Source organism: Chrysemys picta, chromosome 5 (assembly GCF_011386835.1).
Source record: "Chrysemys picta bellii isolate R12L10 chromosome 5, ASM1138683v2, whole genome shotgun sequence".
NCBI lineage: Eukaryota > Metazoa > Chordata > Testudines > Emydidae > Chrysemys > Chrysemys picta.
In genome coordinates this window covers 70,530,628-70,547,435 of record NC_088795.1, presented here as the reverse complement: position 1 = coordinate 70,547,435, position 16,808 = coordinate 70,530,628, and the positions used below count along the sequence as shown (strand labels likewise).

At 38.1% G+C, this 16,808-nt stretch overlaps 1 protein-coding gene across 3 annotated transcripts in view; it reads right to left on the bottom strand.

Annotated features, from left to right (window-relative positions):
• The window catches only part of ANXA10 (annexin A10), a 45,619-nt gene extending 31,332 nt beyond the window's left edge, over positions 1–14,287 (bottom strand). Inside the window, exon 1 of one of the 3 annotated variants that reach the window (XM_065596531.1) lies at positions 14,073–14,287. In XM_065596531.1, coding sequence (XP_065452603.1) covers positions 14,073–14,090 — 18 coding nt within the window. In that variant the 5' untranslated portion in view covers positions 14,091–14,287. The remainder of the gene's footprint in view (positions 1–14,072) is intronic. The other 2 variants (XM_065596532.1, XM_065596530.1) reach the window with 2 other exon arrangements.
• Positions 14,288–16,808: the final 2,521 nt, after the last annotated feature.

The window sequence follows — 16,808 nt, the reverse complement described above, 5'->3', positions numbered from 1 at the left end:
TCTTTTAAATTTAGCACTCACAATAGATCAGTAACCTATGCCATGCACATGGAATTTGTTTTTAAGATTGGGTGGAGAGGATGTTTTCATTAGACTGATGTGGCTTATGGATATCTCAAGATGAATGTGAAAGATCAATGGAAACAATCTAAATCTAATTTGTCTAGGTATTTCCATAGTGTCCAGTACAGAGAAAACTTTGCAGAGGTTCTTTGATGTATTGTTTTATAGACATAATTTATATTATAAGCAGATGTGATAGAAAATAATTACAAAATCTAGTGAAACTGCTACTCCTACTTTATGCTGAAGTTATTTTTCTGTGCCTAATTCTCCAGCCTCTAAGGGAAAAGAGGTTATCCTCAGAGATTCAGTTACAGTGAATATACTGGTCCTGGCATATAAAATGGTTGTTTCTATTTACCCTCAAAGAAAGGTTGTCTGAATGGAAACTTTAGTGATGGATAGCATGGTATTGGTATGTCACAGATGATGGTATTAATATTCTTTCACTACACACACCCATCTCTGAATCTCAATTCTTCTAGGGTAAATAGAAACAACCATTTTATATGCCATACAGAGGTCATATGACTAATATCAATGAAGTATCACAGGCACGGTCCTTTCTAAGCATTATCATCTCAGACATGAAGTCAATAGTGGAGGAATTAGAAGAATAGCAACAAACATGGAAGGGTTAGAGAGCATGATTTATGAGGAAAGATTAAGATAACTAAGGTACTGATGCTCTCACTGGATTTTCATGACTAATTCATGTACCTGTATGGAACAGCATTGACCTTCATAGTGCTCCATATGGGCACAATAGTTTATGTGAATCCAGCAGCCGGATTGGGACTTAAACATAGTCACTGCTTAGCCAAGCTATACAAAGTGAAACAATTGTTAGCAAAAATGTGAAAGGTGTGATTAAATAGGGAGGAATTTTTTGCCATGATGCAAAATATGATAGCTAGTAGTAATGGAATTAAATTAAGAAAAAGGAAAGCTTCCTGACAAACATCTTTTTAGGCCAATCAGTAGTCTCCCAAATGGTGGAAACCCATTAGTAGAGACATTTAAAAGTAGACTGAACACAGTGAGAAAATAGATTGTAGGGAACAATTTCTTAGTGGACAGAAGGATGGTTTAGATGTCCATCTCTACTTGTTATGACCCATGTCCTCATGTCTGCCACAGAGCTCCAAGTGAGCCAAGCAAAAGCTGTGGCAGACATGAGGACATGGGTCATAGTGATCAGAGATGGACAAGACCTACTGGACACCTAGACCATCGTCCTCTCCATTAAGAATTGTACCCTACAATCTATTTTCTCACTGTGTCCAGTCTACTTTTAAATGTCTCTAGTAATGGGTTTCCACCATTTGGGAGACTATTAATTTTTTACAAAGAATTTTTTTCAAAAGATATAACCTGTCAGTCAGAACTGAGATGTAGTGAGCATCAATAATTTGTGTTCACAAGTACATGTTCTTGAAACTCCCAAAGCAAAATGGGTTTAAGTCCCTTCTGTAGAAAAGAAACAATTACTAGCATATGGCTTAGGGGTGATCATGAGCAAAGAGATGGGGAGTGCATAACACATATGCACCCTTGTCCAGAAAATCACCAGACAATATAAATTATGGATCTTTGACAACAGGCCTGATCCTTGCATATGCTGAATATCCTCAGCTGACCTCTTAAGAGGCACTGCTCAGCTCAGTATACCAGGCCCAATGTTAGTAAGGAAAATCCAAGCCAATAAACAGCCAAACTACATTACCATAAAAATCAAAGGAACAATGATTTTAAATAGAACAAAATTACATATGTAACTTCAAGGCAACTCCTTCTAGAAAACATAGTACAAGAAAAACATTTTAAATAAAAATCCCAGAACAAAATTTGAGCAAACAGCTCTTTCCAAAATATTAAATTACCTCACACAATACTTAGCTTTGATCTTGGCTTCTATCTCACACAAATGTTTGTGTCGGAGTCCACTTCCAGATTAGCTGGTCATTGTAGCTGCTCATTTAACTTTGACTGGTTTTTCAGCAGACCCAGAATTCCACCAAGATACAATAAGTCACTGACCTGAACTCTGTGTTGCTGCATATAATATTAAGGCCTCCATTAAGGACCCTGAAATACTAACAACTCAGTGGCTGGCTTTTATCTCAGAGCTAGTATTATGAAAATAAATACAAAAAAACTCAAAACACTGTGCTTCTTTAAGAAAATGCCCTTCTTATTTGTAAGATGTGTATCCCCAGTCCTTATAATTTGAAGCTTTGAATGTCAATTTTCTGCCAGGACCACTTTCATTACATTATTTTCTGAAAGCCATCCTGAAGCACTTTTTGTAAGTTAGATCATTTGATACATCTAGTTTGAAAGTCTTTGGGGATCCAGCATGTACTAAACTTCATTGCATCTGTTTTTTCCGCAAATCTTCATAAAATGCAGATATAGGTCTGAGCCAAATGCTGTATCTGAACTTTGGACAAGTTCAGGCCTGACTCCAATGTGATAACTATATAATGATTCTTCATTGTCTTCTGTGTGTTACAATTACAAACCTTTTATACAGGACCAAGGGATTTCAAAGAGCTTTATAATATTCACTGAAAGTTAGTCAAAGGAGCGGGATGACAACCGCATTGTGGTGGCCACTGGTAATTTCAAAGGACCTGACCCTCAACTGGTGTAAATGAATAACTCTGAAGTAAATCCTGCCTTGGAAATCAATGGAGCTATGCTGATTTATACTAACTGAGGATCTGACCCTCTGTATTCTGTGGCATGTGGCAGCTTCATACTGCACCATCTTGTGGAGACATGATGGTGCATGGTGAAAAACTGGGGGGAGGGGGAGAATATTTGGAAAGGAATTCAGATCTCCATGAGTCACTATATGTTAGTGCTAGTCATGCCTGGCCCTTGTGCAGGTGCATTTGGTGGGGAAAGAAGAAAGATTGTGGAAGGAGCTTTCACTTCTGCTTGTGGCACAATTGCAGCCCTTGTTCTCGGGGAAAGTACAGAGACTTCTCCCAACTAATGCCAGGGGAGCAAACCACCCAGAAGAGAAGTAGGGGACACATCCCTACCCTTTGTGCACTTCATCTTCCTTACACACTGATGCAGAGGCCAGCCAAAATCTGTTGCACAGTCATTTGAGAGACAGATTGGGGGTATGGCTGAGTTAAGTTAACACCATTTTGTTATAAGAATGCAATTGTGTGATTGTAACCCTCAGTTTGCATTGTAATCATCTTTGGAAAACCAGACTAATCTTGACAAGGGCAATCTATTCTAGACATTGCGTGCTCACATGAGGCAGTAGGACACCTTGGAGAGGACTATCACTGAGAGAGCCATCAATGTTGAATAATTATTAGGGAATAATTACTAGACCAAGCGGTTTTCTACTAACAGGGCCTTTGACTGGACTTTCTACACAGAAACCTTTCTGGGAGAATAGGGCTGGAGTTTCCTGGTCTAAGTGTCAGGGACTAGGAGATAGGTGGTTTTGTAGGGGTAGGATTTTATATTTGTATTAAAAGCCATAGTTTATCATGCGAGCCACCCTTTTTTAAATAGCAGAAGGGAATGACTCTCTGGGGCATTGGTAGAAACACATCTGACAGACTGCCAGTGTCTGTACTGGCAGACGGCCAATCCTGGTGCCTAACAATTGACTATAAAAGGATTAACAAAGGTACAATACCTATGGCTCCTATTGTGGCAGACATAACACAGGTTATACAAAAGGTCCATGCCACATCAAACTATTTTTCAGTAATCAACTTATCCAACTGTTTCTTTGCTATTCCCCTACACTCTGATTCACAGGTTCATCTTGCCACAACTCCAAAAGCATCAGATTGTGACCAACAAAGCCCGGCTCCCCTCTGCGACCAATCTGGCTGGCTACTAAATTAATCCAAACTGGTAACTATAAACATCAACTGGCAAAACTGTGTGCATGATGTGCATGTGTATATGTATATATATATATATATAAATAACTAAAAAGCATATGCTAATTGCTGTATTCTCAATAAATGTGGCATGTTGCCTTCTCCCCTATAAAAAATTTCATGTACTTTGTATAAGCATAACAGTTTTACCTAGTGATCAGAACTGGGAACAGTAACTAGAAGTCAGAATCAAAGTCAAGAACCAGGCAAAGAAGAAGGGCTGAGGTAGATAGGAACAGGACAAGCACAAGGTAGGTGTAGAGTAAGGCTAGGAATAAGAAAGGCATAGAAAAGAATGAAGTTGTAGGCTCAAATATTTAATAGTTAGTAATCTGTTGCCCTTGCTGAGTTTAAATGCAGATATGTTGATGCCTTGCAGCCAAGTGGGAGGGTTGGCCAATCAGGTAAATCTGCTGCAGCCCAGCTGGGCTCATTATCCAGCCTGAGGGATGTGCTAGTTAGCCCCAAGCTCAGCTGAAGAAGCTTAGGTCCATAGTTCCTGACACTAAGCACATGGTTGGGAAAGCTGCCCCCTGACTAAATATGAGAATCATTATTTAAGGAGGCTGCTTCTCTAAGTAAGAAGCTATTCTATTGCTATTTATAAACAAACCTTTCTAGGAAGAATGGGAGATTCTATCTAGCTTAAGAATACTAGCCAGAACTCAGGATTTATAGGCAGCATGAGATCTGACTGAGGAAGTCTTGTTCAGGGCTATTTGTTATTTTTCCATAGATCTGTAAATCTTGTTTGTTTTTCTTTTAATTGTGGCTTAAATTCTTTTATTAAGCTTTTGTTCCTTGCTTTACAGGCATTTTGTTCATGAAGAATGTAACAAGGAAAATGCCTGGGGAGGGCTGAGTATTGGTTCTGGGGTCTAGATAGTTGGACTGCGGAGTTCCACTAACCAAGGAGCATGTCAGATTGCAGGGATGCACCTGCAAGACTCAGAGAAAGAAACAATGATCAGTCACTACCTAGATACACAGGGCTTAGAAGCCCTGGTACTGAATAATGGGTTCCAATTACAATAGACTGGTGTCAGCCCAGAGAGCAGGGCTGGGCCAGTTGGTAATTCTCTAACCAAGGCAAATGGAGCAGAACAATCAGCTTTATTTTGAGGCAGGTTCTGAGAGCTGTTTGAACACCAAAATGCAGTTACAAATATTACTGTTTTCCTTTGTGCAGTCTGACTGAGTTCTGCTATACCTGCAAATAGCATACTCAGTTTTTAGTCCATGGCTGCCTGTGTTTTGTCTGTACATCAGATGGCTCTTTTGATCTATTTTGTTTAGGAGAAGCAGAAGGAAAAAAACACATGCTGCACACCTCATGACTGCTCCTCCATCTGCTTGGGCTTTAGAAGGGCCCCAGCAGGAGTGTTCATTCTCCTCCCCCCCCCCTTGTCATTTCCCTACTTTACTTTAATTTTCAAAATACACTTTGTCTAACACATCCTTAAAAAATCTTGAGCATAGCAATGAAATTTCTCTGAAATAAATATCTCCCAATCTATAGGTGAAATAAGCCTTTAAACATCCTCCAGTGAATGAAATATCCAACAGGGTTCTGAATAATTCAAGTAACAACTCCCCATCAATCAGAATGAATTATTAGACCAGGCATAACACTGGTACATCAAATTCCAACAGCTTGAAGACAGCAATCACATTACAATAACTGTTTCTGAAGATTAGTGTAAAATATTTTTCAGGACCACAGAGCACATCATAAATAACAGTGAATGAGAACCTACAGAGTTACTATAGCTTCCTTTCCAAAATAGGAAAGAGGTAGTGGCAAATGCCTTGAGACAGGTCATCAGCTATAGATGATCAGCTAAGAAAAGTAAGAGAAAACACTTTGTTCCTAATTAAAGCCACCCTAAATAGAAGAAAGGTAAAGAATTACTAATATGCCTACTAGGAGAACTACTAGCCCTAAAGAAACAATGGTATAGGACAATTTACCTTAAGCAACATTGATACCAGCTGCAAACTTCACACCATCAAATTAGGCCTGAATAAAGACTGGGAGTGGCTGAGTCACTACAAAAAGTAATTTTCCCTCTGTTGATATTCACACCTTCTTGTCAACTGTTGGGAATGGGCCACATCCACCCTGATTGAATTGGCCTTGTGAGCATTGACCAGCCCACCCACCCCACTCTTGGTAAGGCAACTCCCATCTTTTCATATGCTGTATATTTATACCTGCCTACTGTATTTTTCACTCCATTCATCTGATGAAGTGGGTTATAGCCCACGAAAGCTTATGCCCAAATACATTTGTTAGTCTCTAAGGTGCCACAAGGACTCCTTGTTTTTGCTGCTACACAAAAGGAATCTTAAAAAGAGCCAGGAAAGAGAGTAGCAATAGTCAAAACACTGGATTAAGAACAAAAACTAGGCCAGAGTTGCACTAATAACATTTTGCCCTTACTTTAGAGAAAGAAATGAAGTTCAAAATAAGCTTGTGAAAGTTTGATAATTAAAGTTGTTGTTCCTTTATTGTAATTCAATACTCTTATGCTTAAACCTTGAAAAGCTAAACCCAAACCTTTGATTTCCAGACTGACTAAATTTCTTTGATCTACAGAAGAATAGGTTTATTTAAACCCAAACTTTCCCTGTAATTACAGTAATATGAGTTCAATTTTAGATTGCTAAAATTGGCTTTGTGTTGATATTTGTGGCATTCAGAATAGGGAGGTGTCTTCTAAAATACTTGAATAATCTTGTAGGCCATTGCTGCATTAAGGTCTGCCTATTTTAGGGCCCAATCCAGTTTTCATTGAAGTCAATAGGCATATTCCCATTCCCCTCAGTAGAAGTTAGATTAGACCCTTAGTGACTTTTCATGACCCTATAGACTATTTTTAGTTTCACATATTTGAAGTTTTCCTCAGTGGAAAAGTCAGACTTTAATTATTGACAGCAGGCCAATAGTACAGCCACAGTATTTTATCCCCAGTGTAAAATGCAATATTATCTGACCTCCCTAAATTGACTATGCTTTTGCTGCTTTCCACATATAAAAATGATTAGACAGCAGTATACATGGGAAATAATTGACAGTGGTGCTGAAATATGAAACTGCTAAAATCAGAGAAACGGCAAAACAAGAGACTAAACTACAAAGATCTAAGTGATGTTCATGCTCATGGCAACCTTGTGAGGCTGAATTTCACACTTACAATACACATGTTGCCATTTGCTGTGTGCAGAAATTACATTTCATGGTGATATTAACTCTGCTGCAGTAAAAATGGTATTGCAGTTTTCTACAAGAAAGGTGATGCCAGTGTAAATTTTAGGGGTGTTTTCACTTAATTTAATTTCTCTAAATAGACCATTATCCAACCCAGCACCATAAGCAAACCAAATATTTTTCAAATGACAGGATTCCTGTCTGAATGTTAAAAAGAACAGAAACACTTTTGAATCATTTAACTTTTCTGGCATTAGGGCCTGAACCAAAGCCTATGCTTAAAGTCAATGGATGCCTTTCTGTTGATTTCATTGAGCATTGGATGAGGCCATAAGGGAGCAAAAATGTCAGCCAGTGATTTCAAAATTGAGCATTTGAAGCTCTGCTGAGGAAGCAAAGGAGAAGTTGGTATAAATTCTTCTTCAGACAGAAGAAGTGACAGAGATGACTCCAGTAATAAATTCAACGTAGAGAAACAAATAAGCAAGCCAAACTCCTGTTGACTTCAGTGGTAGGACTGAGTTAAAAGGGAAGTATAATATGCACTAGGAGTCCAGTTCTGCAAGGTGCTCGGAAAATTCTGTGAGATGGATAATTGAGAGTGCTAGACACCTTGCAGGACCAGGACCAGACTTGACATTTGTGCTGCTCTGCCCTGAGTTGCTAATGCCCTATATATGCATTTTTGATTATTAGAGCTGTTGCACTGAAGTAATTCACTTTATACGTTGTCCAGAGTTATGATACTATGAATATTGTGCTGAGTAATTCATTTATGCCTTTTCATTTTGGTAGATTAACAAAGGTATAAAACCCATGCAGACTGAGTTTAGATTCATAGTCATGATAAATTGTGATTCTTGCATAGGTATCAGACACTTCTTATATATGGACATTAAATGGGCTTTTAACTATAGTTTACACATGAGAGCTATAGAAAGGCAATTTATCTTCACTGATTATAAATCAATCACATTAAGTAGATTCCTCCCCTAAATAGCTTTTATTGATACTATTCTGGGGAGGACCCCAAGATAAATAAGCAGTTTTAGATGATTTCTCCAATATCTAAATGTACTTTCAATTTCCCAAGGGGGCTCTAGTATATAAAGAAACTGAATTCAAGACTGTGAACCTTTTTATTATAATCTCGAACTTGATCTATTTCATGATAACTATATCCATTCAAATAAAAACACATCAAAAATTTGGCATTTAGGAAATAGTGTTCTATAGAGTGTATTCAGAAAACATGGGTCTGAACCTCAGCTGGTGTCAATGGAGCTACAATGATTTACATCAACTGATGATCTGCCCTTTTGTCTCAGCTTCTTTGCCAGCTCCTGACTCCTCTTCCACACATCCCTACATGCTGGCAATATCTTCTCTACTAAATATACTTCAAGCTCCAGTCATTGTCTTCATTAAACTTCTAAAATCTCACATTCAAGATGTAGTGGATACTTCCTGATTTATGTATGTTCTGTCTTACTACTGTACAGCACTGAGTACATTTTTACTACTATATACATGACTATGGGCCATATTTTCAAATCCTCTGCCCTCAGAAATTCCCATGCATGCATAAACTTCACATTTACATGCATAAACCAGAACATGGCATGTGCAATTACTCAAATGTGGCTTTTGTACCTGCAGCTGCATCTAAGTCCATTTTTGTGGGTATAACTTTAGGTGCCAATTTTGGAAATGTGGTTATGCCAACAGACTAAAAATACTAGATAATGTTCAGTGAAGGAAAAACACAAAACACACCTGCACGGGCTTAATAAAGAGTACATTGTATGCTAATTTTAAAGATATTGTTTTCACTTTGACATATTGGTCACAACATTTTGGTCTACTTATGTATTGGTTTTGCTGTAACCCTGTTTGAAAAGGTAGCATTCATCATGGTTTTTCAAGTGAGAGTGAAGATGTATCAGGGAAACAAGTTAGCAGAGAGTCAGTTACTCCTGAGTCAAGGAGGAACATGAGGGTCATCCTGTGGAGTGTTTTAGGGCTGGGTAAGGGAATAATTTACCATTGAACTTATGCATTTGGAAAGGAAGATGATATCTGTCTGTATTTGTGCAAGTTTCTTCATGAGGTTGATAGATTTCCATTCCATACGGCTAAATGCAGTGCCTTGCATGGTGTCAAGTATCAGAGGGGTAGCCGTGTTAGTCTGAATCTGTAAAAAGCAACAGAGGGTCCTGTGGCACCTTTGAGACTAACAGAAGTACTGGGAGCATAAGCTTTCGTGGGTAAGAACCTCACTTGCATCTGAAGAAGTGAGGTTCTTACCCACGAAAGCTTATGCTCCCAGTACTTCTGTTAGTCTCAAAGGTGCCACAGGAACCTCTGTTGCTTTTTACAGATTCAGACTAACACAGCTACCCCTCTGATACATTGAACTTATGTAACTAGTCAGTAGATGGCTAGCTGCAGATCTGACCCTTGCTCTATATAATTCCACATCAAGGTGATTCTATGGGGGAGTTCTCTCTCTGCTTTCTTATCCCCACCTTAGTGGCTGGACCCACTCCAGAAACATCCCTCCATCTTCTGAGGCTGGAACACAAGCAAAGTGTCCACAAGCAAAGGAACTTTCTGCTGTTCGAGCATCCTCCATCTTACCTACCCTTCTGTCCTCCCCTCCCTTCTGCTATCACTGTCCCTCATGCTGATGTTGTATTTGTTTATTTTATCTGAGAGACCCAATGGTTTTAAAACTCTCTAATAGTCTCTTGCTGCCTCCAAATACCCTCCTGTGCAAAAGCACACTGCCAGTTGTCATAGGTGTGGCCTGATTGATCACTTTATATGTGGATGTGATCGCTTGCACATAAATGCCTGTAACTATTTGAATAAAAGATCCTTCCCAAACAGCTGTGAAAACATAAAACTAGTTTGCTTGGATGAAGTGGGAGGGGAATGAAGAAATAAGGGCTGGAGACTGAAAAGTGATTCAGAATTTGCAAAAAGTAGGTAAAACTTGTTTGCACTGGTCTCCCAGGTCTAAGTAAGAGTAAGAAAGTTACAACATTTTCTTCCATCAACCAAAGCTTTGAGCAGTACAACACAAGCCTCAGTAAAGGCTGAGGCTGTAGCTATCTGCTTTCACAGCTTTTATCAAATTATGGCGTGTAAAGTTCAGACAATGCAGTCTTATGATGGAAAAAGTAATCTGAAGTATGAACAACCTTCTAATAATATTTGTTCAGTAAGTCATATCGCTGATAAGAAACAATCTAAGTCAGATTTCCTTGGACAGAATGTTTTCAGCTGTGAATACCTTCTAAAAGAAAATGAATGCTTTAAAGCTAGCTATGTGCTCTAGTCCCTTATGAATTAGCTATGCTTCCACAAAGAGATCCTCTGTGGTACAGCTTTATTATTAGATAAAAATAGTAGTTTTGATTTATGTGAATTTATTAAATATATTTCTCATCATTTGAAAATTATATGATGCAATAATGGAATGGAAACTTTTCAACATAGCTAATTCAGTCATCCTCAAAATCCTCCTGTCTTTTCCTGATATATGTATTTTATAAAGGACATTGGCTGCCTTCCTATCTAATTTCTGGTAGTTTTTCTGTTTGTGTACTCTTGGGAGCCATTTCCAGTATGCAATCACAATAATGAAGTCAGATAACGTTTCTTTGTCTGGCAGGATTGCTGTTGTGAGCACTTTCTGGTTTGCATTCTTAAGCCTTGATGTATTCCAATCAAGGCAATCTTCCACCCAACCATATACAAAAAATGATGATTATTCTAAAACACTAACTAATAATTCTAAAAGTAATGCTAATTATGATTTTGCTTTTTCTTATGTTTCTAAATTAATATTGTATTGGGATTCCTCTAGGAAATAGTTAGGGCTAGATTGTGTCTTTAGCCCTCGGTAAAACGTTGTGTGAAACTGCACCATTCCAGAACTAGCCCCGGGAGGCATGGTTATTCAGACATACCTCGGAGTCGCAATACCTCCTCTGCTTTTTGTTCTGAGGGGAAGGGGAGTAATGTTCTACTGACATATACCAATCAAGGATCCACTTATTCCCCTTCTCTTCCCACCCCAGCTCAGGGAGAGAGTAAGTGGGCATACTTCAATGCAGACATGCCTATTTATACCACAAGAGAATTTGACAGTATTTTGTTCAGGGAAAGTATATGGTCAGTGTGACGGAGCAGGGAGCAGGGCAGATTTGACCTGGGAATGTTGCAGGGGGGTTGCATTGGGGATGGGGGACTTCCCTTGAAGGAAGCTACCTGAGCTGTAACCTGAGCCAGGAGGGGGGTTGGGAGAAATAACACCTTCTGCCTGGGAGACTGAAAAGGGGAGGAGGAGCAGAGGGGAGAGGAGAGAAAGCTGCTGGAGGAGTTTTGGTTTGGTTTCAGTTTGGGCCGGTGGTGCAACTCAGGGAACCCTAAGCTGGGGTCTAAGCTCCCTAAACCCCCCAGAAGAACTTAATTGAGGGGATCTGGTTGTACCTACATGCTCTGCTTGGGACTGTGTTCCTGTCATCTAATAAACCTGTTTTACTGGCTGGCTGAGAGTCACGGTGAATCCCAGGAAGAGGGGTGCAGGGTCCTGACTCCCCCACACTCCGTGACAGTCAGATTTTGACACACTCTTTTATACTGAGTAGTACCTCACTCTTGAGCATTCCCTCTATTCCCCTGCTTGACATGATAAGGGTAAGTTACAGTTAATCACAATGAACAAACAGACAAAATATACAGGTTTCAGAGTAGCAGCCATGTTAGTCTGTATCCGCAAAAAGAACAGGAGTACTTGTGGCACCTTAGAGACTAACAAATTTATTAGAGCATAAGCTTTCGTGGGCTACAGCCCACTTCTTCGGATGCATGTAATTTCTGGTAGTTTTTCTGTTTGTGTACTCTTGGGAGCCATTTCCAGTATGCAATCACAATAATGAAGTCAGATAACATTTCTTTGTCTGGCAGGATGTATGCATCCAAAGAAGTGGGCTGTAGTCCACGAAAGCTTATGCTCTAATAAATTTGTTAGTCTCTAAGGTGCCACAAGTACTCCTGTTCTTTTTACAAAATATACAGAAATTTTAGACTATATATTTGATAATACTGGACTGTGTTTTCAAGTTATAATAAGATCAAATAGCTGCAATATCATTAAATCTTAGTAATATTATATTTAACAATTTTTTGTGATATAAACTGAAACTATTCCCTTATGTGATAATGTAATATACTAATATTGATGCCAGGCAATACTATCAGTACATGATACTAATTACTCAAATATAATTGGACTTCTTTAATCAGAAGAAGAAAAGAAACTGAAGTTGGTGACTTCTGCAGATTAAATTAATCCTCTAGTTGTGTCAGACTGCCTAATTCTTCCTCCTTCACTCTAGTAAAATGAAATACATTAATAACTCAGTAGAAAGAACGAACAAACCTTTAGCTCTTTAGTGGGGCCGTAGATCTAGTAATGGACTCGAGATCCCAAATCGCAGATCAAAGACAAACACATTATGGAAACCTATTCAATCATTATTTGTCTAGAGAAACAAATAAGTGCAATACAGTTTTCTAGAAAGAAATGCTTTGTCAGTGAGACTGGAATAATTTGCCTTCAGATACATAATTAAAGAAAAAATTGCGAATGCTTTCTGTATTGATTTGTAAAACAATTGGGGATGCACACACAGAGCATTTTGGAAAAATACACTATTACACTAGCATTAATTATTAAAAGGTTATGAAATTCCTTAAATGGCACAATTACCCATGTGCCATGTATATGAAGCAGTTTCATATTTTGCTTTCAAAAAGTATTGAGCCCATGCACCTTGGTTCCAATTTATTAATCTGGCACATTTAATCAACACCACTCCCATGATTAGTCACTTAATAGAGAGTCAATTTTTCATTTTTGAATATTTTTAATTTTCAAAATATAAACAAATTGAATATGACTTAATACATCCCCAACAAAAGTAAATGCTTATAAATGACAAAAAACATATGTACATTACATTGTAACACAGAATATACATTCATCTTCTAAAGAAAAAGATCTGAAATGTAAATATATATATATGTATGAAATATAACAAATGGCAATATTTGTCAATTCCGTCAGAGAATTCAAAAGTTTTGTTTATTTTTAATGAACTATGTGACAATGTATGAGTACAATAGCTATTAAAAGCCTATACAATGTAAAATCTTATATTCCGTCTTAAGTAGTTCTTAGACCAAATCATGCTGAATTTCTATGTATTCATGTTGACTCATTCAAAGGAAAGAGACATACTCCAGAAAAGCAAAACTTTTTCTAAACCAATATACCAGTCTACTCTGTTTGATTCTGCAAATAAAACTTCCATTTCTTGTTAAGGTCTTGACAAGTTTTTTGACTATCAAATTAGTCCTAACCAAGTTTCTTTCAGCTTGTATTTATTTTGTAAGGTTACTTAAATCTGCTTCTTTAAAAAAAAACAAAAAAAAACGGGTTAATCAAAATGCTATAGTTCAATATAAATCATTATTGTTTAGGGATGGTACAAAATTAGATCTTGACCTCGACCTCAGAAGTAAATGGTAAAAGACACATTTTGCCTTAGATCTAAAATTTTAATACAGCCACTGCATGTGAACTGTACAAACAACATTCTCCATGTTGTCCACATTTTAGATACCACATATAAACCTTGGGCCAGATCTGTAGCTGGCATAAATTGGCAGTAAATTGACTACAATGGAGGTGCGCTTATTTACACCAGCTGAGGTTCTGGGCTTCTAACGTTCTGTTAAGGTTGACAACTCAAACAGAAAACTTTGAAAGATTTGGCAGAACTGATCATTATACTTACATAATCTCCACAATACATTTTGGCGTAAAACTTCAAGTTCAGTAGAGCTCAAAGTAGGATTCAGAATAAAGACTTAAAATTGCTGTAACTAACTCTTATTGCGTTGAAGAGGACTGACCGGAACCATCCAATCAAACTAATACACTTCTACCAATCTCATTCGACTCCCAGGTAACAATGAAGTAGGAGCAGCTCTTGGCACTGCATGTCCCCAGATTTTACAGATTCACTGTGTATACTTAACCATTATTCATATGTGACTAAGCAGGATTATTATGTAAAACAAATAGAACAATTAGCATAATACCTTATTGCTCTAATGTGTTGATTTAAGAAACAGAATTTAGCCAATCATGGAATGAAGTATTAATCTACAGAATATAATTGTGTTAATGATTGACTTCCAGCATTAAACTGGCTCTAGTTCATTTTTTCCTATGGCTGAGTCACTTAGCTCAGTATATATTATAATGACTATTTGCAACTGGTGTGACATGGTGGATGCTGTACTGACTCTACATAGTGTCTGTGCAGTCACTGGGCCAGATCCTCATATGCTTTAAATTGGCATAGCCAATGGTCCTTTGCTGATTTATACAAGTGATCAGTTTGTGAGATGCTGCAATTCTGTAACATGGAGAAAAATTGCAGAAGTTGCACAACCCTGGAGATTGTCACCAAAAATGATAAATGATCTGGAAAAAGGGGTAAACAGTAAGGTGATGATACAAAATTACTGAAGATAGTTAAGTCTAAAACACACTGCAAAGAGTTATAAAGAGATCTCAAAATTGGGTGACAGCAACAAACTGGCAGATGAAATTCAGTGTTGATAAATGCAAAGTAATACACATTGGAAAACCATAATCCCAACTATACATAGAAATGATGGTATGTAAATTAGCTGTTACCACTCAAGAAAGAGATCTTGGAATCATTGTGGATAGTTCTCTGAAAACATCTGCACAATGTGTAGTGGCAGTCAAAAAAGCAAACAATGTTAGGAACTGTTAGGAAAGGTATAGATATAAATATAATGCCATTGTATGCCCACATCTTGAATACAGCGCACAGTCCTGGTTGCCCCATCTAAGAAAAAAGATATATTAGAATTGGAAAAGGTACTGAGAAGGGCAACAAAATTAATGGTATGGAACAGCTTCCATGTGAGAAGGGATTAAAAAGACTGGGACTTTTCAGCTTGGAAAAGAGAGAACTAAGGGGGGATATGAGAGAAGTCTATGAAATCATGAATTATCTTGGATAGCCAAGATGGTCAGGGATACAACTCCATGTTGTGGGTGTCCCTAAGCCTCCGACTGCCAGAAGCTGGGAGTGGACGACAATAATTGCCCTGTTCTATTCATTCCTCTGAAGCATCTGGAATTGGCCACTGTTGGAAGACAAGGTACTGGGCTAGATGGACCATTGTCTGACTGAATATGTACTTATATGCTTAAAAATGATATTTTTCAGCAGCCACCATCTTTATTTATTCTGTTTGCTAGTAAATATTATTATAATAAAGTAATTTGCAGTATCAGGAAATGTGACATATCCTGAAACAGTTTCTCTCTCATGTCTACTTAAGAGTTTAAAATACAGGTGAAAAAACAGAGTGTACATCCCATGGTATTACTAGAAAAGATACTATGGATTACCACTATCCTAGCTAAATACCTGCCAAGAGACTTAAAGAGTTGCATATTACTTTGAGCTGAGAAATTAACAAACAGTCTTAGTTGTGCTTTTTAAAAAAATATATTAATCATATTATTTATAATCCACTTTTGGAAGAGCTGGTTTGTTAATTTATTTAAGAGGCGTGTTATGACTTAGTGGATAGAATGCTGGATTGGGATTCAGAAGACCCAATGCTATTCCTTGCTCTTCTTCTGACCTGAGTGAGCTTGGGCAACTCCCTTCATCTTTCTGTACCTTAATATCTCTGTATGTAAAATGAGGAAAATGATACTGACCTCCTTTTGTAAAGAACTTTGGTATCTACTGAGCTGGTGTCATTATTGTTACCTATAAACTGACTTGGGAACTATTCTTTTATTTTCAATTCTTGAGGAGGGTCCAGGTGATCAAGTCCCCAGTATATTACTAGAGAAATTCTCTGGCTTGGAAAGGTTCACTATTAGTGTGTAGGATGTGAGTGGCTGTGAATGTCAGTCCTAACAAGAACTCTCCTAAATATCTATATATTTCTGCATGCCTGTGACATATGCAAGGCTTAATGGGTTTGGGATGGCATGTTATCTTTCAGTACATAAGAAAATAAGAGCAGACATACTCCATCTAGCCCAGTATCCTATCTTCCAACAGTGACCAATGCCAGGTGCCCCAGAGGGAATGAACAGAACAGGTAATCAACAAGTGATCCATCTCTTGTCGCCCATTCCCAGCTTCTGGCAAACAGAGGCTAGGGACACCATCCCTGTCCATCCTGGCTAATAGCCATTGATGGACCTATCCTCCATGAACTTCTCTAGGTTTTTTTTGAACCCTGTTATCGTCTTGGCCTATAGTATAGTAGGGCAGGATAGATTCATAAGAACAGCCGTACTGGTCCATCTAGCCAGTACTAGTCCATTTTCCGACAGTGGCCAATGCCAGGTCCTTCAGAGGGAATGCACAGAACGGGCAATCATTGAATGATCCATCCCATGTTGTCCACTCCCAGCTTCTAGTAGTCAGATGTTTAGGGACACCCAGAGCATGGGGTTGCAT